This window comes from Myotis yumanensis, unplaced genomic scaffold (assembly GCF_028538775.1).
Source record: "Myotis yumanensis isolate MYYU_CA2020_CCGP unplaced genomic scaffold, mMyoYum1.0.hap1 SCAF_16, whole genome shotgun sequence".
Classification (NCBI taxonomy): domain Eukaryota; kingdom Metazoa; phylum Chordata; class Mammalia; order Chiroptera; family Vespertilionidae; genus Myotis; species Myotis yumanensis.
In genome coordinates, this window is record NW_027223767.1 from 2,461,020 (window position 1) to 2,485,098 (window position 24,079).

General features: G+C 52.5%; 1 protein-coding gene across 4 annotated transcripts in view; it reads left to right on the forward strand.

Moving 5' to 3' along the window:
* EPN2 (epsin 2) overlaps nucleotides 1–24,079 on the forward strand; it is an 87,669-nt gene that overhangs the window by 39,821 nt on the left and 23,769 nt on the right. For 2 of the 4 annotated variants that reach the window (XM_070395320.1, XM_070395321.1), the window contains exons 2-3: nucleotides 318–1,087; nucleotides 2,884–3,054. In XM_070395320.1, the coding sequence (XP_070251421.1) occupies nucleotides 493–1,087; nucleotides 2,884–3,054 (766 nt within the window). In that variant the 5' untranslated portion in view covers nucleotides 318–492. The remainder of the gene's footprint in view (nucleotides 1–317; nucleotides 1,088–2,883; nucleotides 3,055–24,079) is intronic. The other 2 variants (XM_070395322.1, XM_070395323.1) reach the window with 1 other exon arrangement.

Consider the following 24,079-nt stretch of genomic DNA (forward strand, 5'->3'; position numbering starts at 1 on the left):
TCCCAACATTGCTTCTGTAGTTGGCTTTTGCCGTGCAACGAAGACAACCCATAGAAGAGCCATTTCAATGGTAGCATTTTGAAAATAGAAAATAATCATAAAGTTTACTTCCTTTCTTCCAAAGGCTTAACCTTTAGCCTGTCATACTGACCTTTCCGTTTTGAGAGAGAGATGGGACCTCTTTCATCCTGGGAGGCTGGAGTGTGCCCAGTGTTGCCCCCCACATGGCCCAGTACCTGCTGTGGACAGTAGCTGCCCCGAAGCTGCCTGCTGTCGCGGCGCTCCTGCACAGTGAGTGTCTTTCTTTCTTTCTCTAGGTCATGGCTTCCAGCTTCTCAGAGCTGAGTCTCCAGCAGAGGAAACAGAAATGACTGTCAGGGGTCTTGCTCCAGGTCTGTTACGAAGACTGAGCCTTCGCACGGTGCGAGCTTGCTCAGGACAGGAGAGTCTCTCTCTTTGAAGGGCTTTACGTTCGTTACAAAGAAAATAAAGATGACGACTTCGTCAATCAGACGGCAAATGAAAAACATTGTGAACAATTACTCAGAAGCCGAAATAAAAGTGCGGGAAGCCACCTCCAATGACCCCTGGGGCCCGTCCAGCTCCCTGATGACCGAGATCGCGGACCTGACCTACAATGTGGTGGCCTTCTCGGAGATCATGAGCATGGTGTGGAAGCGGCTCAATGACCACGGCAAGAACTGGCGGCACGTGTACAAGGCCCTGACGCTGCTGGACTACCTCATCAAGACGGGCTCTGAGCGGGTGGCCCAGCAGTGCCGAGAGAACATCTTTGCCATCCAGACCCTGAAGGACTTCCAGTACATTGACCGCGACGGCAAGGACCAGGGCATCAACGTGCGTGAGAAGTCGAAGCAGCTGGTGGCCCTCCTCAAGGATGAGGAGCGGCTGAAGGCTGAGAGGGTCCAGGCCCTCAAAACCAAAGAGCGCATGGCCCAGGTTGCCACCGGTATGAGCAGCAACCAGATCACCTTTGGTCGCGGCTCCAGCCAGCCCAACCTCTCTACCACCTACTCGGAGCAGGAGTATGGCAAGGCTGGGGGATCACCAGCCTCCTATCATGGCTGTGAGTAGTGGAGTGTGCCTCACCCTTTGCCAGTAGCGCTGGGCAGCAGGTGGGAGGGGCCCTTGGGCTGAGCGAGATGGTGCGTCATCTCAGCTCCTGGCCGCCTAGACAGCAGTATTCCTTCGTCTGCACTGAGTTACTGCGACAAAGGGGCTTTCGGCCTATGACTGCTTTGGCTCCAGTGTCTCAAGAGCCTCTGCTTCTGAGTCTGCTTCTGTACATCTAGGCAGGACTGCCTTCGGGAGAAGGGGAGGAGGCAGGCCTCCTGTTTCCTCCTGGGAAGGGCCGCAGTGAAGGGCTGCCTGCTTCACAGACAGTGGGGAGTTGACTGTACTTGGTAGCTGGGAAGAAGCAAGTGCTTTTTCTGGATAATCTTGTTTCTTTAATCTCATATTGTTTTTCTAATGATTGGGCTGCAGGTCTCCTGACCGGCTCAGTGTACTTTCTACTTTGGCATCAGAGGGCACGAGATGGTATGTCTCTGTGTCACTGAAACAGGGAGGAAGCAAGGCCTCCGCAGGTGTTCCTGTGGGCAAGGGCTCCTTTCCCACCTGCAGATGAGAGTTCGTGGTGCTTTGTTGGCATGGCCAGGTCTGTGCTGGGGGGCTCCGTCCTCGTTTTGCATGTCGGATCACCCGTGGCCCAGTGTTCAGAGGAGGTGGCAGGGAACAGAAGTGGAGGTCAGGCCGGATGGAAGCTGGCCTCTGTGAACAGTGTGGCATCCTGGCTGCTCACTGAAAGTGGTCCCAGGAATCGCTCCCTGGCCTTCACAGTGGGGTGTAGAGACAGGCGGCCCAGTCAGTGGCCTGGGGGTGGGCTGCAGTGGAGGATGCAAAAATAAAAGTATAGGTCCCCATACTCTTTCTGGAATCAGTAACACTTAGGTCAGCATTTTTTTTAAAGGAAGTTGTTTGTATTTTGACAAACCCGCCAACCATTGCTTAATCAGTGGTCTGCTAACATTTCCTGCTTTTGCAGGTTTCAATTTGACATTGCACAGCCACCAGTAGCATTTTGAGACATGTGTCAAATAGGAAATTTGCATAGTAAAGTCAAACGCCCTGCCTCTAGAAATTGTAAATTATTGCCAAGCTGGGAGAGGTTAGCATTTTCTTGTCCCGTCAGTTCCTCACTTAGTTTGAACTCTGCTTAAGCAAAGGTTGTGACCTTCATGAAAGCCTGCATCTTGGAAAAAATATAACCTGCATCTCCAGAGGTCTCCTTCCAGGCTAGGGTGCCCAGAAAATAAGACTGCCCTTCAGGAGTGAAGTTGTTCGTTTCTCTCAAGTTACCTCTCTCCATCCCCCAGAAAGGCCTGCCATGGGTTGAACTGGTCTCTAGTCCCTTTGGCTTCCTCTTGGGAAGTGGCTGTAGTTGTGCTGTGTGGCCACAGGGAGCTGCTCCTCTCTCTACCTGCCCTTTGCGGTCCTTGTTCTCAAGAAGCCAGAGGCTACAAAGCGAGGGGCTGGAATAGTGCTGTGTGTAGGATGCTCCAGCGGCAGGGGAGAGGTCATGGAGGGGGCAGGTGGGTGCCTGGGCGGGGCCTCTCATCACGGGTCCTGCCGGCCTTACACTGGGCTGCCTGCTGCTGCCACGTCCCAGCTCGACGGTTTCTGGTTCCCTCAGACCTTGAGCTTGAGCAGCATGTTCAGGGTCAGAATGTGGTGGGTCGGCAGGCTGTTCACTGCCTCTGAGAACGCCAGGCAGGCATTGGCCTCCGCTGGAACCTCTGCCACTCCCTCTCCCTCTAATGGCCTGTCTTTTTCTGTGTGTGTGTGTATGTCCCTGCCCAACAGCGCCCGAGACCTCGCTGTGCCCCCAGCACCGCACGGGGGTCCCGCTGGGTCAGAGCGAGGAGCTGCAGCCGCTGAGCCAGCATCACCCCTTCCTGTCGCACCTGGGGCCGGCCTCCCACCCAAATGGTGACTGGTCCCAGCCCTGCCTCACTTGTGACCGCGCAGGCCGAGGTGGGACGGCAGTTTGGTTTTCTCCTTCCTAGAAATGCTGGGCAGCTTGCTGGGGGGTGCATGTCATGTCAGTACAGCCAACTCTCTCCCTGTGTCCTCTGGACCCCGTGGTCCAGCCTCCAGAAGACCCAGGGCCCTTTCTTCCTCTCCCCCAGGAGCTCAAGTCCTGGTCATGCTCCCCTCATGCTGCCTCATGTCACTTCTAGAAGTTCTGCCCAAGGCTTAAGAGGGGAGCTGCTGTTCGGGTCAGGCACGGGGTGGCTGTCCATGCTCTCCTGTGTCCCGTGCCCTGAAAAACGTGGAGGGGCTTTCCTGTCTGCAGACCCAGGTGCCGTGGAGGACCAGACCACGTGGCCTGTTGAGCCGGAAAGGTGTGGTTAAGTCTCCCAGTGCGGCAAACCAAGGGCCTCGGCGGATGGTCGCTGGAAGCCATCGTCCTTGATGCAGTGATACGAGCCTTGCTGAGGACAAAATGGGATTGTTTTTGCTTCTCAGTTAACTGCTGTTCTTCCTAAAATCCCCATTACAGTGGTGAACAGAGAGTTAGCTGTACTGTCGGTTCTAGGTCACAGTGTTTGAAGATACCTAATTCAATGGGTAATTAAAAATGGGGCTTCTCTTTTGACTAATTAATAATGTATCCTGGTCAGAGACAACAACTGTTGCAGGTTCAACCGAAAACAGATTTCACTGTTGCCTACAGGAAAATGCTCTCAATCTACCTGCCCTTGGTCCCCAGTGGGGCCCTGCCACAGAGAAGAAAGCTTTATTAGAAGGGTGCCAACAAAGAGCCTCTGTGAGCCTCCAGGAAGGTGTGGCCAGCCTGTATTCAGGCTGGAGACAGGGACTGTTTATTCCGGCCTCATTCACGCTGCAGCGTTTGGATGTGGGCATTGGGCGGTCCCTGTAGTTAGCTCTGGAGCATTTTCCCTTGTGCCCCATCTTCCTCAGACAGTTTACAGAGGGCCCTGTAAGGAGGCCAGCGCTGCACGGTGTTCCCAAGGAGCTCCGAGGGTGCTGAGCTACCGTCTGCCTCCCACCAGACCTTCGGGGCTGTTCCCAGCAGGCCCTGTGCGCCCAGAACTCCAGGCTCTCCTTTTTTTGTGTTTCCCAGGCTCTACCCATTTAGTAACCGGCAGGGTCTATGGTGAGTCTCTGGTTAGCTTTGTATTCACTGGCCCTCCAGCTCTTCTGTTGGCAGGCTGCCCCTCCTGGGACCTGGCATTAAAATCAGGCTAACACGCCCCTTCCACTTCCTCCCACTCTGCCAGGACCAGACACCCTGCTCCACCAGGCCATCTGCCCCTCTGCCCCTTTGCCCTGCAGTTCCTGCCTCGGGGACCTCCCCGCATATCTCGCAGGGTGCTCAGGGCTTGCTGCCCAGGTAGATTTCTCTTTTCCTTCAGCTCTGGTAGGAATTAAGGTTAAAAATGAGTTTTATTTATTTTTTTGAGGATTTCTCCCACCCTAGATGAGTTTTGGGCGAACAAGTGTTACATGATGTCATGTGTCATGCTTCACCATGTGTGCATCCCTCTCTACACTTCACACGCTCCGGGACAGGGCTGTGGGGGCAGGGCCCTGTCCCGTGACTCCTGTCTCTTCTTTCTTAGCACCTGGCGAAGTGTTGAGTGGAAGGTAAATGCTAGCATCTGCATTTTGGCAGACTTGCTTTGGAACCCAGCAGTGGAGAAGTCAGACTGAAAACCAGCATTTCATGGGCTCATGAAGTGCAGGCTGGGATTCAGGGGGACATTTGTGAGAGCACACTTGGGACCCAGACCCCTCAGGGGAGGCCCGGTAGGCACGGTGCAGACCAGGACGGATGCAGGGAAGGCAGTTGCGAGAAGACCCCTTTGTAGGGAGGCTCTGGCATGGTGGCCGCTGTTCGCACCCCCAGTAATCGCGGCCGTTTGAGGAGAGCTTCCTTTTCCTGCCATACCCATGTCCCCTCCCTGTGCGTCCTCCCTCCCTCTCCTCCCACGGACATCTATAGGCCTCATCTCAGAAACCCCTCCAGTGCTGTCTGTCCTTCATCTCCAGTTCCATGTCCTCAGTTCCCTGCCAGCTTTCTGGTTGGCTTCTTCCCCATTCTTATCCCCCCCCCCCCCCCCCCCCCCCCCGCCACTTTATACATCAGGTCTGATCTCTGGTCTCAGAAAGCTCCTCTGGATCCCAGGGGTCCCCAGAGGGCCCCGCTCAGAGCCTTTGGCTTGGCGGACAATCCCTCCCTGGTGGTCCTTGGTTGCCCCTGCCAGCTTGAGTCTGCCGAGGTCTGCCTTGGGCACCACTCTGGGTGAAGCCTGCCCCAGCTGCACTCCAGCTCCCACGTTTCCTTGTTCATTCAGCAACTATGTGTTCAGTTCCCACTGTGTGCCAAGCACTGTGCTAAGCACAAGCAGAGGCCTTGCCACTACTAATGGGAAGAGAGACAATAAACCGAACACATTGTTCAGCCTGTTACATGGTGAATGCTCTGTAAAACAGCAGACAAAACCCAAAGCAGCCCAGCCTTGGCTGAAGAACAGGGAAGGTGGTCTGGAGGGTGTCAGAACAAGCCTCTTTGAGAAAGTGTTGCTGGAGCAGGGCTTGAAGGAAGAGGAGGAACGAGCTGTTGAACATCTGGGAAAGCGCTCCAGGCAGATGGCGGGAGCCGAAGTGCAAAGGCCCTGAGGTTGGAGTCTGCTCAGGGTGTCTGTGGAGCAGGAAGGGGAACAGGAAGGCGGCCAGTGTGGCTGGAGCTGGTGAGGGAGAGGGGTGGGTGAGGTCAGGGTGGGAATACAGCAGAGGCGGGCGTGGAGAAGGGGTAGGTCCACTTGTCAAACTGACTCAGGCAGGGAGCAGTTCTTCCCATCCCTAATCCAGCTCAGACTGGTACTTTTGTATCAGTGTTTCGGTTTGTAGCAATGTCAAGTTGCTATAAAAGTCTAAGTTCTTTCTCTGCCTGTCCTTATGCTGTCCTGTGCCATATGCTAACTAGACTGGTGGTGGGCTTTTGGGTCATTGCAAACCCTTTGGCTTTGACTCAGTGAGCTGGGGAGGCATGGATGGGTTTGGAACTGAGGAGGGACTTGATCCGATTTAGGGATGAGAAGGCTCAGGAGGGCCCTCCAGCCATGTATGAAGCAAGGTGGGCCCAGGAAAGCCAGTCAGGAGACCACTGCCCTCATCCAGGTGGGAGACGACGTGCCTCGATCTGATGGGGGGCTGTGGAGGTCTGGGAGTATCGTGACCGAGAGGGATAAGAGTGATAAGACTTGCTGCAGGACTGGACCAGGGGAGAGGCGTTTGGGACAGCTCTGATGACTGTCGTCCCCTGGCGAGAGGGCGGCTGTTAGCAGAGCAGGTGTGAGCAGAGGCAGGATTGCTTCTGGACATGCTCATGTGCCTAGCAGGCTCGCAGGTGGAGGAGTGGAGGAGGTCTGAGAAGTCTAGGGCGTAGGGAGCATTCCAGGCTGAAGGTGCCTCCTGCACTCTGGCCTCCCCTGCACTCACGTGGTTTCATTGTTCCTGGTTGCCCCCCCATCGAGGCTGGCTCCTGGGCCCACTTGTGTCAGCTGCCTCACTTGGTCATGGGGAGTAGTCAGAACTGCTGTGCAGGTGAAGCTGTGGGGCCTTGAGGGGATCTCTCGGGTTGTGAGGGGTTGGGTTTTGCCTAAGACAATCCAGACAGGGTCGCCAGCTTGTATGGAGTGAACAGCCCACTTGTCCCCCTGCCCAGGGCTCTGTCCACTCTCCCACATTCTGCAGAGCCACTCATGATGTTCAGCAGGCTGTGGGAAAATTGTGGATGTTCTTGGGGTGGCGGGAACCCATATCAAAGGCCCCACATGGGTTGGGAGAATTGTCCCTGTGAGTCAAGCTGGAAGCCTGGAATGTAGAGATTGCTGCTGTCTTCTGACATGATGCTCACCCCCTCCCTGGGCCTCGGTTGGCCTCCCACAGAGGGAGGGCTCATGAGGGGAGAGAAGGCCTACTCGCCGCCTCAGCTCCCTTTGTGGGCTCCTGCGTCAGTGTCCGAGCCAGGCCTGCACTCGCCTTGCTGCAGCGTGACCGTGACCGTGTGGCTGGGGCCTTGGGTTTCTGGGTGTCAGCATTCCCATTCTCAGGAAAGGTGGAATGGAAGGAAGGGGGAGACTAGAAGTCCTCACTGCTCTGTGATTCCTTCAGGTGGATGAGGACCAACCTGAGGCCCTAGAACCCAGTGGGCAAGTGGCATGCTTTGCATGGGGTGGGTGCTGCCACCTGTGGCCCAGTCTCGCAAGCTCTCCTGATGAACCCCTGCTCGGTTGACACTTTCAGCACTCTGGCAGGTGCAGAGAAGCCGTCGTGGCGGGGGTCAGGTCTGCTCCCAGGGACGTCAGTGCTCCCTTCAGGCCAGCCTTCCGTTTGGGCCGGGAGCCTGCACACAGGGCAGGTCCCCTTGCGCACCTTCGGCAGTGATTCGCCACATTTATTTCATTTATTTGCCCTGCTTCACTCTAGAAAGCATTGCAGTTGGCAATGTCAGAGGATTAAATAGATACCAGGAAAAAAATGGGCAAAAGGATAACAGGGATAAGAAAGTAAGACAAGGCCAGGGTCACCAGAACTGCTGGAGATTTGACTGTGAACGTCTCAGCCACCAGCACCAAAGAGGACAGTTTCTCTTTAGTTGCTGAACAAGAGTCAGGATCCAGATGAGGTCCCGGGAGGCCAAGCGCTCCCTGTGAGGAGGAGAGGCAGGCCCTGAGCCCCGGCCCTCGCGGGAGCGCTGGGCTCTCTATCCTGGCTGCATCCCATGGTCTGCACGCAGTCTCTCGCCGGGAGTGGAGAGATGGATGGCTCTCCCACTCCTATGGAGAGCAGACATTCTTAAACCCATTAAAGAGATCCTGAAAGCTGCTGTGTGCATCGTTTCCCACGTGGGTTTGAGAAGGCCCTGGAAACAGCCTGCCCCTGGGGCTCCAGGAAAGCTGGTCTCTGCAGCACGGGACGTCAGGGGTGACTGACGCCGTGGCCCCGGCTCTACCACACACTGCAGAAGAGCGCGTGTACACACGCAAGAGAGCATTCCGAAGAATCAGGCATCTGAGAAAGGGAGTCTTATATAAGTCTGTTTGAAAATTTGAGGATGTGGGGGAATATTAATTGCTTTAAAACAAAAATCAAACCTAGCCAGCATGTGGCTCAAGCCTTTCTGGGCCCTGGCTGGTGTGGGTAAGTGGTTAGAGCATCAGCCCATGTACTGTAGGGTCTCAAGTTCAATTCCCAATCAAGGGCATGTACTACCTAAGTTGCAGATTTGATCCCTGGCCCAGTCAGGGCACATGCGGGAGGCAACCAATCCATGTGTCTCTCTCACATTGATGTTTCTCTCTCTCCTTCTCTCTCTCTCTCTCTCTCTCTCTCTCTCTCCCTCTCCCTCTCTCTCTCTCTCTCTCTCTCTCCCTCTCTTCCCTCACTCTCTCCCTCCCTCCCTCCCTCCCTCCCTCCCTCCTCCCCTCTCCTCTTTCCCTTGTACTCTCTCTAAAAATCAATGGAGAGCCCTAGCTGGTTTCGTTCAGTGGATAGAGTGTTGGCCTGCGGACTGAAAGGTCCTAGATTCTATCCTGGTCAAGGGCACATGCCCGGGTTGCGGGTTCGATCCCCAGTAGGGGGCATGCAGGAGGCAGCTGATCAGTGGTTCTCTCTCATCATTGATGTTTCTGTCTCTCTCTCTCCCTTCCTATCTGAAATCAATACACACACACACACACACACACACACACACACCCTCTCTCTGAGTGGCCACATTATTATGACCACCTGACGTTTGTAGGCAAATTAGCTATAATTTCACGCTGAAGTTGCTAGAGGGCCAGACCATTATAAATAGGGGAGCAGGTTGTTTACCACGACAGTAGAAGTGATTTTTTTCTGAAGATATGGGTAAACGACACGATTTAACAGCCATTAAATATGGAATGAATACACACACACACACACACACACACACACACTCTCTGAGTGGCCAGATTATTATGACCACTGGACGTTTGTAGGCAAATTAGCTGTACACTGCATCGTATGGGATATGGAAGCCGAAGGCCTGTTCGAACACCTTTGCTGTCTGCAGTTACCAAGATAAAACGTCTCCAATTCGCACAGGAACACAAGGATTGGACAGTCGAGCATTGGAAAAAAGTCATGTGGTCCGATGAATCACGTTTCAAGCTGCATCATGCAGATGGCAGAGTGAGAATTTGTCGGAAACAGCATGAAAGCATGCACCCCACATGCATGAGTACAACCCTTCAAGCTGGTGGGGGCAGTGTTATGGTTTGGGGCATGTTTTCCTGGCATGATTTGGGCCCTTTAATTCGTGTAGAACAACATCTGAATAGCACAACATACCTAAGTATCATTGTTGATCAAGTTCATCCTATCATATTGATGGCGTATCCCAATGAAGACGGCTTCTTCCAACAAGACAATGCGCCATGCCATGGTGCTCGTATTGTCCAGGAATGGTTTCAAGAACATGAGGGAAACTTTACCTTGCTTAGGTGGCCCCCACAATCACCAGATCTCAATCCAATTGAGCATTTGTGGGACGAAGTTAAAAGAGCCATCAGGCAGCTGGTTCCACAACCATCAAATATCACAGAACTGGACAGTGCTATTCATCAGGCATGGTGTCAGATTCCTCGCATCACCTTTCAACATCTCGAGTCAATGCCAAGAAGAATCGCTGCAGTATTGAAGGCAATAGGTGGCCCAACGAAGTACTGATGGGGTGGTCATAATAATCTGGCCACTCAGTCTATATCCCACGTTCAAAGGCTGTTAAATCGCGTTGTTTACCCATATCTTCAGAAAAAAAAATCACTTCTGTTGTGGTAAACAACCTGCTTCCCTTACTTATAATGGTCTGGCCCTCTAGCAACTTCAGCGCGAAATTACAGCTAATTCGCCTACAAATGTCAGATGGTCATAATAACCCGGCCACTCAGTGTGTGTGTGTGTGTGTATATATATATAATCGATGGAGAGAATATCCTCAGGTGAGGATTAACAACAACAAAGAAGAAGGAGGAGAAGAAGCCCTCCTGGGTGTGGTCTTAGAAGAGCCTGGGCCAATCGAGGCCTCTGGGGAGTGTGGGAGGTGGAGGGGAGGGAAGCTCTGAGGTGCCAGGCTGAGGGACACTACTCAGGAAAGGGGTCGTGGACATGCTCAGGGCTGAGAGGTGGTTGCTGGCTGCTGGCTAGGCGATTACCTGGTATCATGACGCCTAGGGACGGCCAGCCCTCAGGGCCTTCCACTTGGCTTTGGGCTGCATCGTGGCATTGTTTTCTGAGGGGTGCAGACTAGAAATTGGGCAGGAGATGGGGTTCTTTTGACACCCCATTTTGTTGGAGCAGATAACGTTCTTTGGCAGGTGGTGAGTCCCAGGGCAGAGCAGATGCTGGGCTGTCATCCCAAGCCTGCTCTGGAGAGAGCTAATGTCTTCACGGGGAAAATAGGATTACAGAGGGAGTGGGTCAGTGATGCCAACAGACACTGGGAGGTGGCAGTTTTATTGACACATCTGTCCAAGAATTAAACATTAAACATGCTCATTCTTGCCCTAGCTGGTTTGGTTCAGTGAATAGAACGTTGGCCTGCGGACTGAAGAGTCCCAGGTTCAATTCTGGTCAAGGGCACATGCCTGGGTTGCGGGCTCGATCCCCAGTGGGGGATGTGCAGGTGGCAGAAGTAGTTTTTAAATTGTTCTATAAACTGTTTGAATGTACAGTGTACACCTATTGAAATGTTATGCTTGTGTGGGGTCCATCTCGTGTGATGCTCTTTTTCTGACTTTCATGGTTGTTAAAAGCAGGAATTCCTATTTCAATGATTACTTTTTTTTTTTTTTTTTTTTTTTTTTTTATTGCTTAAAGCATTACAAAGGGTATTACATATGTGTCCTTTTTTCCCCCCCCACCCTTTCAATGATTACTTAATGGGAACCCAGATCCCAGGGAGCCCTGATTGTCAGAGAGTATGGTATCAGATTGCAACACAACCATCAAAAGTGCTGATTAGAGCAGGGTTTCTTTTAATGTTTTTATTGATTTGAGAGAGGAAGAGAGAGGGGTAGAGAGATAAAAACATCGATTAGAGAGAAACATCGATTGACTGCCTCCTGCATGCCTCTACACGGGATCAGGCCCACATCCCGGGCATGTGCCCTGACTGGAATCGAACTGGTGGCCTCATAGTTCATGGGTCGATGCTCAGCCACTGAGCCACACCCGCAGGACTAATTAGGGCACTTTTGATCATTATTAATTATACTAGAGGCCCGGTGCACAAAAATTTGTGCACTCGGGGGGGAGGGGGGGTCCCCTAGCCCGGCCTGTGCCCTCTTACAGTCTGGGACCCCTCGGGAGGTAACGACCTGCTGGCTTAGGCCTGCTCCCGGGTGGCAGAGGGCAGGCCCAATCCCTAAGTGCAGCCCCTGGTCAGGCTCAGAGCAGGGCCGATTGGGGAATTGGGGCACCACCCCATCATGCACAGAGCAGGGCGGATCGGGAGGTTGCAATGCCACCCTCAGTCACGCTCAGGATAGACTGATTGGGGGGTTGGGGCACCGCCCCTTGTTACACTCAAGGCAGGGTCGATGGGGAGGTTGCGGCGACACCCCGTCACGCACAGAGCAGGGCCGATCAGGGTGTTGGGGCGCTGCCCCCTGTCACTCACAGAGCAGGGCCGATCAGGGGGTTGGGGCGCTGCTCCCTGTCACCCACAGAGCAGGGTCGATCAGGGGGTTGGGGCACTGCCCCCTGTCACTCACAGAGCAGGGCCAATCAGGGGGTTGGGGCGCTGCTCCCTGTCACTCACAGAGCAGGGCCGATCAGGGGGTTGGGGCGCTGCCCCCTGTCACACACAGATTAGGGAAGATCAGGGGGTTGGGGCGCTGCACCCTGTCACACTCAGGGCAGGGCCAATGGGGAGGTTATGGCTCTACCCTGTCACACACAGAGCAAGGCCCGTGGAGGGGGGTTGGGGCGCCACCTTCTATCACCCACAGAGCAGGGCCGATCAGGGGGTTGGGGCACCGCCACTGTCACACTCAGGGCAGGGCCGATGGAGAGGTTATGGCTCTACCCTGTCACACACAGAGCAGGGCCCGTGGGGGCAGGGGGTTGGGGCACCGCACCCTGTCACACACAGAGCAGGGCCGATCAGGGGGTTGGTGCGCTGCACCCTGTCAAACACAGAGCCGCAGGGCAATCGGGGGATTGGGGAGCTCCCCCCTATCAGGCACAGAGCAGGGCCTGTGGGGGGGGCGGTGTTGGGGCGCCGCACCCTGTCACAAACAGAGCAGGGCCGATCAGGGGGTTGGTGCGCTGCACACTGTCACACACAGAGCCGCAGGGCAATCGGGGGATTGGGGAGCTCCCCCCTATCAGGCACAGAGCAGGGCTGATCAGGGGGTTTGGGCACTGCCCCCTGTCACGCTGATCCCAGTGCCGGGAGCCTCGCTGCTCCGCTGATCCCAGTGCCGGGAGGCATATTACCCTTTTACTATATAGGATAGAGGCCTGCTGCACGGGTGGGGGCCGGCTGGTTTGCCCCGAAGGGTGTCCTGGATCAGGGTGGGGGTCCCCACTGGGGTGCCTGGCCAGGCTGGGTGAGGGGCTGAGGGCTGTTTTCCGGCTGGCAGTTGACTAAAAGCTTCCAACTGCTCCTTGTTTTCTTTTTTTTTTTTATTCTGGGCCAGCTTTAGCTCTGAGGCCTCGCTGCTGAAAACATGGATACAATGTTGCGGTCCGGGGCTGACTGAAAGCAGGTTTTGTTCAGCTTCTTATTTGCAACATAGTAATAGTTGCTTAGAGTTGCAGTTGAGAGGCTGGCAAGTGAGGTGGGGAACGTTGGAGCCTGCAGTTCCTGGAGGAAACAAGCCTCCCTGCTCGCTTCAGTGCATGGCTGCCGGCCGCCATCTTGGCTGACAGTTAATTTGCATAAGGATACGCTGATTAGCCAATGGGAAGGGTAGTGGTCGTACGCCAATTACCATGTTTCTCTTTTATTAGTGTAGATGATTGATGTTGACTTGCGCCATAGAAAATTGAATTTATGAATATAATATTTATATCAATTTGTCTTTAGAGTGTCCTTTGTAGTATGGGTAGGTAAACTATTTTTTAACAAACTGTCAAGAATGGGGTATGAAAAAGGGGAAAGGGGAGTTTAAGTCAGGCTCTATAACACAGCCCCACTGCTGGACCGTTTCTGATTCATGGCTGCGTAGTGGCTGATTTCAAGTGGTCAGCTCTAAGGAGGCAGTTACAAAAGTTGTGAATAAAAGTGAGAGGGAAGGTCTAAAGATAGAGTTCTCTTTGTATGGGAAAATAGAGTATAATAATAAAAGCATAATATGCTAATTAGACCAGATGACTTTCAGGACGAAGCTGGGGCTGTGAGGGCCGAGCCCCTGGCATGAATTTCATGCATTGGGCCTCTAGTAATTAGATAAAGTCTCTGTACCAGGTTATTCTGTTGTCTTAGAGTAATTTTCACCCTCTGAAGTTGGCAGTCTTGTATTTTCAGGCTCGCTGTGCTGAAACGCACTGTAGGAGCAGGAGCCTTGTTTGTGCTGTGTGCAGGCATGACCCTGGAGAGGTGTTCATCACACACTTACTGCAAGAGCAATTGCTAAACCTAATTTTGGGGGGAGGAATGTTTTTATGTGATGTGCTCACCTCTGGCATGAGCATTAGTCTTTTGAAAATTTACTTTATAGGTTATTTTCCCCCACAATATAGAAACATCCTATATAATAAAGAGGTGATATGCAAATTAACCCTCACACCCTCACAAGATGGCTACCTACGACCAGGCCAGCAGGGAGGTTAGTGAGGGACGACCAAATGGCTGAACAGCAGGCTGCGTGGGGCAACCAGGCTGGCAGGGGGGTTAGTGAGGGATGACCAAATGACTTAACAAGCAGGTTGTGTTGGGCAATCAGGCCGGCAGTGGGGGGCTGTTAGGGGTGATCAGGCAGGCAAGCAGGTGTGCAATTAGGAGCCAGTGGTCCAGGATTGTGAGAGGGATCAGGCCTAAACCAGCAGTCAGACATCCCCCGCGGGGTCTCGGATTGGAGAGGGTGCAGGCTGGGCTGAGGGGGACCCCCCACCCCGCATGAATTTCGTGCACCAGGCCTCTAGTTATACATATCTGTATTTTCTTGATGCTTTAAAGTTGAGTTTAGCAGTAGTATAATTCATAGTTGTAGTTATTGCTTAGTGCATGAATTCATACACGGGGTGGAGGGGTGTCCCTCAGCCCGGCCTGCATCCTCTCCAATCTGGGACCCCCTGTGAGATCGGGCCTGAACTGGCAGTCAGACATCTCTCTCACAATCCAGGACTGCTGGCTCATAACTGCTTGCCTGCCTGCCTGATTGCCCCCTAACCACTCCCCTGCCGGCCTGATTGACACCTAACTTCTCCCCTGATGACCCGATCGCCTCCAACTGCCCTCCTCTGCCGACCTGATCGCCCCCAACTGCCCTCCCCTGCCGCCTGGTTGCATCTAAGTGCACTGCCAGCCTGGTTGCACCCAACTGCCCTCCCCTGCCGGCCTAGTCGTGCCTAACTGCCCTGCCAGCCTAGTTGCCCTTAACTGCCTCCCCCCTTCCTGGCCTTTTTGCCCCACGCAGCCTGCTGTTCAGTTGTTTGATCATCCCTCACTAACCCCTCTGCCGGCCTGGTTGCCCCACGCAGCCTTCTCTTCAGTCATTTGGTCTTTACTGTTGGTCGTTACTGTTATTGTAATGGCATCCAGGACAATTTGCTATTCCTCTATTACTAGTATAGTTGCTATTCCTCATTTGCCAGCTTCCTTTTTTCCCTAAGCCACCAGCTCTCAAGCTATCTGCCCAGGAGCTGTTTAATGTCTCACCTGCCCCGAAGCCTGGGCCACAGGTCAGCAAATTGTGGGAACCTCTGGGATAGGCCCAAGCGTCACTGGGGAGTAAAGCCTCTGGCGAGTGCAGTGTGCGCGCCCTGGGCTCCAGGGGCTGACTCAGTGTGCGGCTGTGTTCTGTTGAAGGTTTCTTCCTCCGTCTCCCTTCCACTGCTGATGAGTAGAGTGCCCTTTGAGACGGAGAGTCAGCAGCTCGATGTTGCCCATTGACTGAGGCCCCTACTGCCGACTGCTAGTGGGAGGCTCCGTCCCACTGTCCACAGTTAACAACACCCTTCAGATGAGATCCTGGTGGCCTCCTCCTCCAGTGCTAACTGGTAGTGGTGGGAAGCGTCTGAAATAAAAAACTCTGCCAGCTTTACCATTATCCAAGTAACGCATGTTCATTTTTGATAGTGAAGAAAATGCAAGAAGTATCTCATAATCTTATTACACAAAGACAACTGTTGTTCACATGTTAATGTATTTCCTTCTGACTTTTTATGTTGTTGTTGTTGTTGTTAATCCTCACCCAAGGATATTTTTTCCATTGATTTTTAGAGGAAGGCAGGGAGAGAGAGAAACATCAGTGTGAGAGAGACACATCGATTGGTTGCCTCCTGCATGAACCCTGACTGGAGCCTGCAACTGAGGTACATGCCCTTGACTGGGAATCGAACCCAAGACTCTTCAGCATTCAGTCGGACAGTCTAACCCCTGAAAACACTGTCCAGAGCTGGACTTTTTTTTTTTTTTAAAGAGCATTTTCTATTTCAGGGTTGCAGTTACAGTGTAGATCAAGCATGTCAAACTCAAAGGCTAACACAGGCCAAATAAGGTGTAAGTGTATGTGGGCCGCAAAAAAAACAAAAGCTTCAATTTTCCTAGAAACATAGATTTATTTCGATAGAGACATGCTGAATACAAAGGGCTGAAATAAATGAGTCATCATTAACATAAAATAATAGAACATTTTAATAAAAATTAATATTTTTTCTTGAACATTAATTTACCAGATACTGAATAACTGCACAAACTAATAAGCATAACACAAATAAAACTATTTTTCTTGTTCTCCGAAAGCGAAATATTTCCTGTTGCGTGCACCAAACAAGTCAGTCCAAGACTAATGACGTGGCCATCGGCTGCTAAAATATTCGCTGCTGGTATTAGTGGAGAGAAATGGTGCGCCTGCGCGTAAAGTGCGTAAGGGAAATGAATGCAACATGATTATAGTAATCAGTCGTTAGCGAATGTTGTAGTTTGTTTTTAATAATTATGTATAATTATTAAATTATAAAAATATTGTAAAAATTAAGTTATGAAATTTTTATTAAAATGTTTCTTACATACCGTTATATTGACTGGGCCACAAAAATACTCATTGTGGGCTGCATATGGGCCGCGAGTTTGACATGCTTGGTGTAGATGCAACTTTCTCTCTGCTTTTTGTCTCACAACATTATAATAGAAGCATTCTCTCATTTCTCCGCAGTCCTGTAAACTTTTTAACAGCTATACTCAGCATCCCCTGGGTGAAGCTTCCTCAACATCCTCACCTGGGATCAGGCACTCCTCGTGGTCACAGCGGACAGCCCTGCCATTTTCAGTGCCAGGGTCCTGCTTCCTGGGCTGGGAGCGTGGGCAGTCTAGAGCCCCGGCTGTGGGGTTTTGTCGTGGCCATCATCTGTGGGCAAAGCATCATCTGTGGAGAGGAATTAAAGTTCAGATCAAGGCCCATATCCCCAAAGGCAGCTGTACTAACAAATCTGATCACAGGTCTGACTAGGGTACCATGAGGACAAAACGGATGTAATGTTTTGTATTATGCAGATAATAAAACAACAGTATTGTATAAGTGTCATTCATAGCCATGTGACATTTTCAGAGCACATTTTTCAAAATGTTTGTTCATTTGCTCGTTTTGTAGGTCCCTGTGAGCAGGGCTGGCGCTGAGCAGTGGGGCTCAGTTGGCTGCTGAGGCCTGGCCCTCGGTGGGCTTCCCGTTCGGTAGAGGCAGACATACTGATGTTGTGCCAAGTGTTGTGCCGGGAGGAGCTGGGCTGGCGGTTCAGAGCTTCTGTGACTATTGAGCTGCTCTAATCCTGTACATGGTGGGACAGGGCAAGGACAGGCCACAGCAGACACTGCCCTGGCCACAGGGGTGGCCTTCGGCTCACTCCTGACCACCGCATTCCCATGAGAAAGAATACAATTATGCAGTCTGATTTCCCCCCACTTTTCTGTGTGCATTTTCTAGGTTGCTTTACACTTCTTTTTAAAGGTTAAACCTTAGGTAGGTTACTAACTTCTACAAGTTTAAGTCTTTTAATCTGTAAAATGGGGTTAAGGATAGTACTCCCTCCTGGGTTATGGAGAAAATTACACGTGCTAATATGTGCACTCCACACACCACCTTGCACAGAGTGGGCTCCATACACAGATCATTCATTGCCATTGTTCTGAGCAGAGTTGTGTTTAGGTTCTCATCAGTGTAAATAACGTTCTAGTAAATGTCTTCATGCAGAAAGTGTGCTTTTCTAACTCAGGGTTCTTTAGACTGTGTCTTCAATGTAGAATTCCCAGAAGTGAGTTGAGATTAATGGGGAAAGTGTATTGTCCTTCTATGTCTTATAACATTGCAAACGCTTCCCAAACATCTTGTGCCCATTTGGAGGCCCCCAGCTGTGGATGACATGCTCAGGCAATAACCCCTGAGCCCCAGTGGGTACTGTAATTCTTTTTAAGGTCATTATTAATTTAATGGAAATTGCTATCAGAACACCTATTTTAAAAGTGAGTTTTCTGTTTATAAGTATTACTCTAAGAGATTTCCAACCTTTTTCATCTCATGGCACATAAACCTATTACTAAAATTCTGTGGCATACCAGAAAAATATGTTTTTTGCTGATCTGACAAAAGAGTATGTATAATTTTTTGTTGTTGTTAATCCACACCCAAGGATATTTTTTCCATTGATTTTAGATAGAGTGGAAGGAGGGGAGATAGAGGTGGATGTGCGAGAGACACATCCATTGGTTACCCCCTGACCTGGGCCAGGAATTGAACCTGCAACCCAGGTACGGACTCTTGACTGGGAATCAAATCCGAGACCTTTTGGTGTTCGGACTGACACTCTAACCACGGAGCAACAACAAACAGGGGGAGTAGGTATAATTTTGATTCATTCACACCAGTGGACTATTGCTGTGTTGGTTGTTGTCGCTTTTTTCCTTGATAGTCTAAGGGAAAAGAAGTCAGGTATTGCATGTTTTGAACATTCTTGCTGTACACCTGTTGAAAATTGCTGCTCTAAGAAGCTGCTATAGGCATTTACCGTCTTTAGGTTTTGATTGAATTAAAAAATAGATAAGTATGTCGTTGTTGAAACTCATGCCTTGCGCTGTGCCTCCTCACAAATTGGAGTGCCAGTGTTCAGAGCCCCCATCTGCCCCACCTCCCTCCCCCACTCCCACCTGGAGAGCTGTGGTGGTTCCCAGTCCCTCAGAGAGCAGCTTTCACCGGGGTAAAGCCACAGGAACCATGGGAACCCCTGGAGAAGCAGCAGTGAGGAGAGTGGCTCCATGTTTTGGACAAGCCTTCTTCTACAGGCCGCCCCCCTCCACCCCCCCCCCCCACACACACACACACACACAGGTTGTGGTCTTGGGATGCAGCCCAAGGAGAGAGCTTAGCCTCGCTCTGTTTCAGATCGAGGTGGGCTGTGACTCGTGCAGACAAGTGAAAGGACTGCCTTTTATCCATGAGCTCCACGCTCCCCCTCCCCCCATCGCTCTGGCTCTATCTTCTTCCTCCCTGGGTTTCAGCTTCTGTGTCTATAACCGGAGGTGGCAGCACCAATATGGTAATGAGTATGTGAGGTGTGTCCTTGGAAATCACAGCCATTGTTTTCCCTGGGTCTAAACTTGAAAATAAACTGACATGTGTTTGAACTCTGCTCTGTGCCTGGAACAAGGCTGCATGGCTTCTACCATCTTGGGGAGGTGGCTGGACTGCCAGCAGGTGCATAGTGTAGAATGCATAAGTACCAGTGGTGAGGGGGCAGGCGAGGACCCGAGGGACCCGCGGAGCAGACGCCCTCTGTGCTCGCAGAGCACAGGCCTGCGCTTGGTGCCCGGGGGTGAGTGAGGGCGTCTGTGGCGAGTGAAGCCCGTAGGGGCCCCTGCCCTGTGGAGCATTCTGGTGGCACAGTTGGGGAAGCCTTGCTAGACAGATGACAGCATTGGAGCTGACACATGAGGAGAATGGACAGTCCCAAGGCAGAAAGAGCTAGGGGACTCTCAGAACTGAATGTAGGCTGCTGTGACAGGTGCCCAGGGGCAGGATGTGCTCATGAGCAGGGCAGACCCAGTCAAGAGCCAGGGGTGGGGGTCCATTCCCTGCTTGGTGAATGGCCCCGGTGCCACAGAAGCCTCCTCTGTCCTGGCACTCCCTCCCCCTCGTCACTTAGGTGGGCATCTCTGTGCTGGAATGCATGCTTGCTCAGGAGAGGGGGGGCCTTTGCCCAGGCTGAGCTTGCATGGAAAGGACTGCGGTCTCCGAGCCCTGAAAGGTGCTAGGAGCAAGCGCGAGACTTGGCTTTGAGTTCTGCCAGCTGTGAGGGTCACTAACCTCTTGGGTCCTAGTTATGGACCTGTGGGAAGGGTTGCTAATAAAGACCAAAATCTTCAGGGTCAGACTTTCTCTCACTGGCGAGATGGCCTTGGGCAGGTTCCTCACCTCAATCCCTCAGCCATGGTCTGTAAGTTAGGGAGTTTGGGAGCAGTGTCCTCCTAGACTGAGGGCTCATTGAGATGCTAGTAAGGATTGTATGGGTGAGGCGTTGGACTAAGTGCTTGCTTTTCACATATGAACTCATTTAACCCTCACTGCCACCCTCTGTTCTGCAGATGAGAAAACTGAGGCACAGAGAATTCCCTGCCAAAGCAAGGTCACGTATTGAGAAGTGGCAGAGCCCAGATCTGAGCCCAGGTGTTTGGGCTTGCCCTCCACGTTGGGCTTCCTCTCATGTCGAAAACACTCTGCCTAGGTCAGCCCAAGACAAGACACACACACACGAGGCATTACACACACAGGAATGGACGAGGCTCCCTGCGGGTACATGCCAGACAGGCGCACCCACACATCCACACATGGAGCATGCCTTGGGAAGCTTTTCTGGGTGGAATCACAAGAAAATGTCAACAGTTGTTTCCTCTGGGAGAGGAGTGGCTCTCGCTTCCTTTGATGCCAGAGTGTTAAAGAGCAGTTCTCCCCAGCAGCACTTGAGCATGCCTCCTGAAGAGTGAGCTTCTGCCACCCTGACAGTCATCCAAGACTGCGTACACAGTTGCCAGCTGTCCTCAAAGTGTCTTCCCGCTCATCTGTCTAACCCTAGGCCACCCCAGGACCACGAGTTGTATCTGCTTGTCCTGTCCCCTTGGTCGCATTGCAGCGAATTCCCTCTTTCTCTTGACCCTGCTGTGCAGGAGACCTGGCAGTTGCCTTGCAGCATCCCTGGGGCGGGGTTGGCTCATGGCTGCCTTGTGCAGTATTTGCTCAGTTCTCATTCTACACTTGTGTGAGCTGGGAAACAGATCTAGGGTCTGGATTGGAATCAAGTTAGAGGTGTTGCCAGGAGTATCATGGGTGGTGGGATAATGTCATGTGACAGGCAGGGGTTGGCCGTCGCACCAGGTGTCTTTGGTTTGTCCCTCTGTTGTGCAGTCAGACCCCTGGCAGCCTGAGCGTGAGCTGGGTGGTGGTACTTTGCTACACTCTCATCTTGTGCCTCTTGGGCCTTCCCCCGTGGATTTATATCTGTTTTCTCTTTTCATTTTACCTGGGGCAATCTGAACGTACTTTTTCATAATTCGCCTCATTAAACTAAAAGCAGTCTTTCCTGCTCCTCCCTGTGAAGTGGTAGAGCGGCCTGGAGCTTCTCCCAGGGGGAGCGGATGTAGAAGCCTCGCTCAGGCCCAGCCGAGGGCGGGGTGTCCTCAGCAGCGAGGGTCCCGGCACAGGAAATGGCCTGTAAACTGCAGGCAGGTGCTGCCCTGTGGAGGAAGGCTGCACAGCACTTCGCTGCAGTTTAGTCAGAGGAAGGAACTTAGCTGGACTCGGAACCGTCGCTGGAGGCAGATGCTGGCTCTGGGCTCGGTGTGGGCTCCCAACCCCTCCCTCAAAGGACCACAGCAGCAGAAAGAGGAGGTAGAGACCACAGCCTCTGTCCCCATGAAGGCCTGGGCCACCACAGTTACCCATTTTTGGCTCTGCTATGTGAGATAGAAGTTGGAGTGCCCCAAAGAGCTCTGGTCCCCAGGGTCTGGTGGTTATGGGGTGGGCGGAGAGCAGCGCCAGGCCAGGTGCCTCCTCCAGGGAGAGCCCGCTGTGTCAGGGGCACTCCTGACCCTTCCTCAAGCCCCACTGGTCTCGGTTTCACAAAGAGGAAGGAGCCCAGGGAGGTCAGGCCGTGTGCGGGTGGTTTCACTGCTAGTGAATGGTGGTGACAGGATTCGAACCCTGGTCAGCTGAGGGGCACAGGGCCATGAGTGGTGGCAGCAGTGCTTGAGTCCAGTTAGGTCTTCTTGGGCCCCTGAGGCCTGGCAAAATGTCTTGTGTGCCTGTGTGTCCAGCTTCAACTGGGGACACATGGACTTGGGCCCCTCGGCCTGCAGGAGGCCCACATGCCTGAGAACTTTACCTGAGTCATGCTGTCACCTCAAAGAGCCATCTGACAGTAAAGTCACGTCCCACTGTGTCTGTTCTCATAAATCAGCATGTGTGATTGTAGAAGCTGCCATCTTTCTAGGAAATTGCAGAACCTAGCGATGAGAAGCAGCAGCTTCCTGTTCCGCTTACCTTGACTGCTTTGCCTTCTTCCTTCAGAAAGACCCCGACCTGACCAGCGGAAGCATCTCCCTTAGGACATCTTCTAGGCTCTGTTTGGGGAGCATGTTTGGGCACGAGGGCCTGCCCGCAGCACAGGGTTCGCAGGCCCGGGAGGGGAGGAGTGAGGGCCGGAGGTCCTTGTCTCCTGCCCTGGGGGCCTCTGCGCTGTGCTTTCGGGGGAATGTGGGCCTCTTCGGACGGCTCTCTGCCCGCCTCTCCCCTGGGCTTTCCTCGGCAAGGCACCACATTGGGGAGGACAAAAGTGCGGCCTGTGTCTAGAACTCTCTGGCTTTGAGCTCTTCCAGGCAGGATCTTAGCGGCAGGAGAAGGGCGATGGTGCGCTCGAGCTCCTGCCGTGACTCACTAACCATGATGGCAAGTGCTGTTCTCCTTCCATAGGCGCTGGCTGAGCAAGCACGTGGCTCACCCAAGAGTGGGCAGTTCTCAGGCACTTGTTTTTCCCACTGGTCCCTGTGAGGTGTGGACCTTCAGATCCTCAGAGTAGGCCCAGGGCCACACTCAGGTCGTCAGAAGGGTCCATTCAGGCCCATCTCACAACCATGTCTGTGTTCACCGTCACGTTCACGGGCACAGAGGCCCTTTATGGGGCCAAGATGCTGTCACTAATGCAAAAACATCTCTGTTGGAATCCTCCTCACAGCTGAGACCTGTGTGAGCTCAGCTGATGCTCAGGGCCAGTGGCTGTGGATTCCGCCACCTGCGGAACTGAGAGCCTGGGCCTCCGTTCATAAAAGCCACAGCATTTAGGGGAATGCCCTTTGTCTCTCATTTCCTCATTGATGTGGTGAGCTATTTCCGTGTGGCGGCTGTGCATCTTTCTAACAGCGTCACTCTTGGTAGACGAAGCAGGTGCATTTGCATTTGAAGCCACCTGGCCTCGCAGATGTGCTGAAAGGCGCCCAGGACGGGAGGCCCCTTGCTCTGGGAGGTCACTGTTCGGAGCCCTAGCCCATTCATCCCGTGCGGAGTCGGCCGTGGCGCTGCTGCCAAGGCTGCTTTCCCTGCCAAGACGGGGCTGTGCTCTGAGCACTGTTGGGGATGTGAGCTAGGATATGAGGTCTTTCTTCACTCATCATTTCCATTTGGTAGTAAATGAAGGGTGTCAGATGCACTGTGTTGGTTTCAAATGGAGTGCTTTGTGAAGCAAGCCTGGGAGATTCTTTATCAAGAAAGAGGCTGGGAACGGGCAGTCTGAGTGGTTGGTGGTCTGGACAGAAGAGTCGCATTCAGTCCAGTAGAATCCCCCAGAACTGTCTCCCCGATGCCTCCGGAACTGTCCCCCACAAGCGCCCCCACCCCCCACCCAAGCATCTGGCTCTGTTTCTCCCAATTGGATGGAGATGGCTCTGCTTCCAGAGCACAATAAAGCCCTAACGCAAATGCTGTGATGGGCTAAGGGATGTTTGAGAGCAAAATATGTATTTTTGTTTTGGTATATTATTAAGAAATCAAATTATCCAGATGGATGTGAGGACATTTGGATGCCATCTAGCTTTATTTCTAAAGAAATGCTTGGTAAAATATCGTGGTGATGCATTAGGCGGGGATTCGACTTGATTTTATCTAGAAGTATCTTTTTTTTATAATGGCAGCATTTTTTGGATGGTTCTTTGGTTGGTAATAAATCATAGCAAACACCACTGAATTGTTCTGAATGAAATCTTGCCGATGTATATTTTATGTGTTTTTCTTAATTGTGTGACAAAGCAACGCCATAGCGTCTCCTAGCCTGCTCTACTCCAGCCTCTGCCCGGAGCAGCCCCGGCCTCACCTGGTTCTTCTGTGGATTCCTCCACGACCCCAACTCTACCCAGCCTGCTTCTCCGGTTTAATTCACTGCAGCCAGAACCCAGCCATCTAGAAACCTCATCTGTCAGAAGTCATTCCCCACCTCTTACTTTCTCCCAGAGGCAGGTCCTGGAAAGAAGGAGCAAACTAATACACAATGAAAGCATTTTCAAACAATTACCATCAGCCATGAAGTTGAATTCTCTACCTCTGTCTGTCCATCCATGTGCATGCAGCATCTCTCCACTCAATGGCTATTTATTTGCCAGCTGCTCTGTCAACCCTTGTTAGTTGAAGTAACAGTGAGAAGGCAGGCCTGGGGCTTCCCCAAGTAGTGTCTTCTGGCATTTACCTACCCAGGTGCAGAAGGGGGCGAGTGCCATGAGAGAGGAGGTGCTGACCAGCCCCAG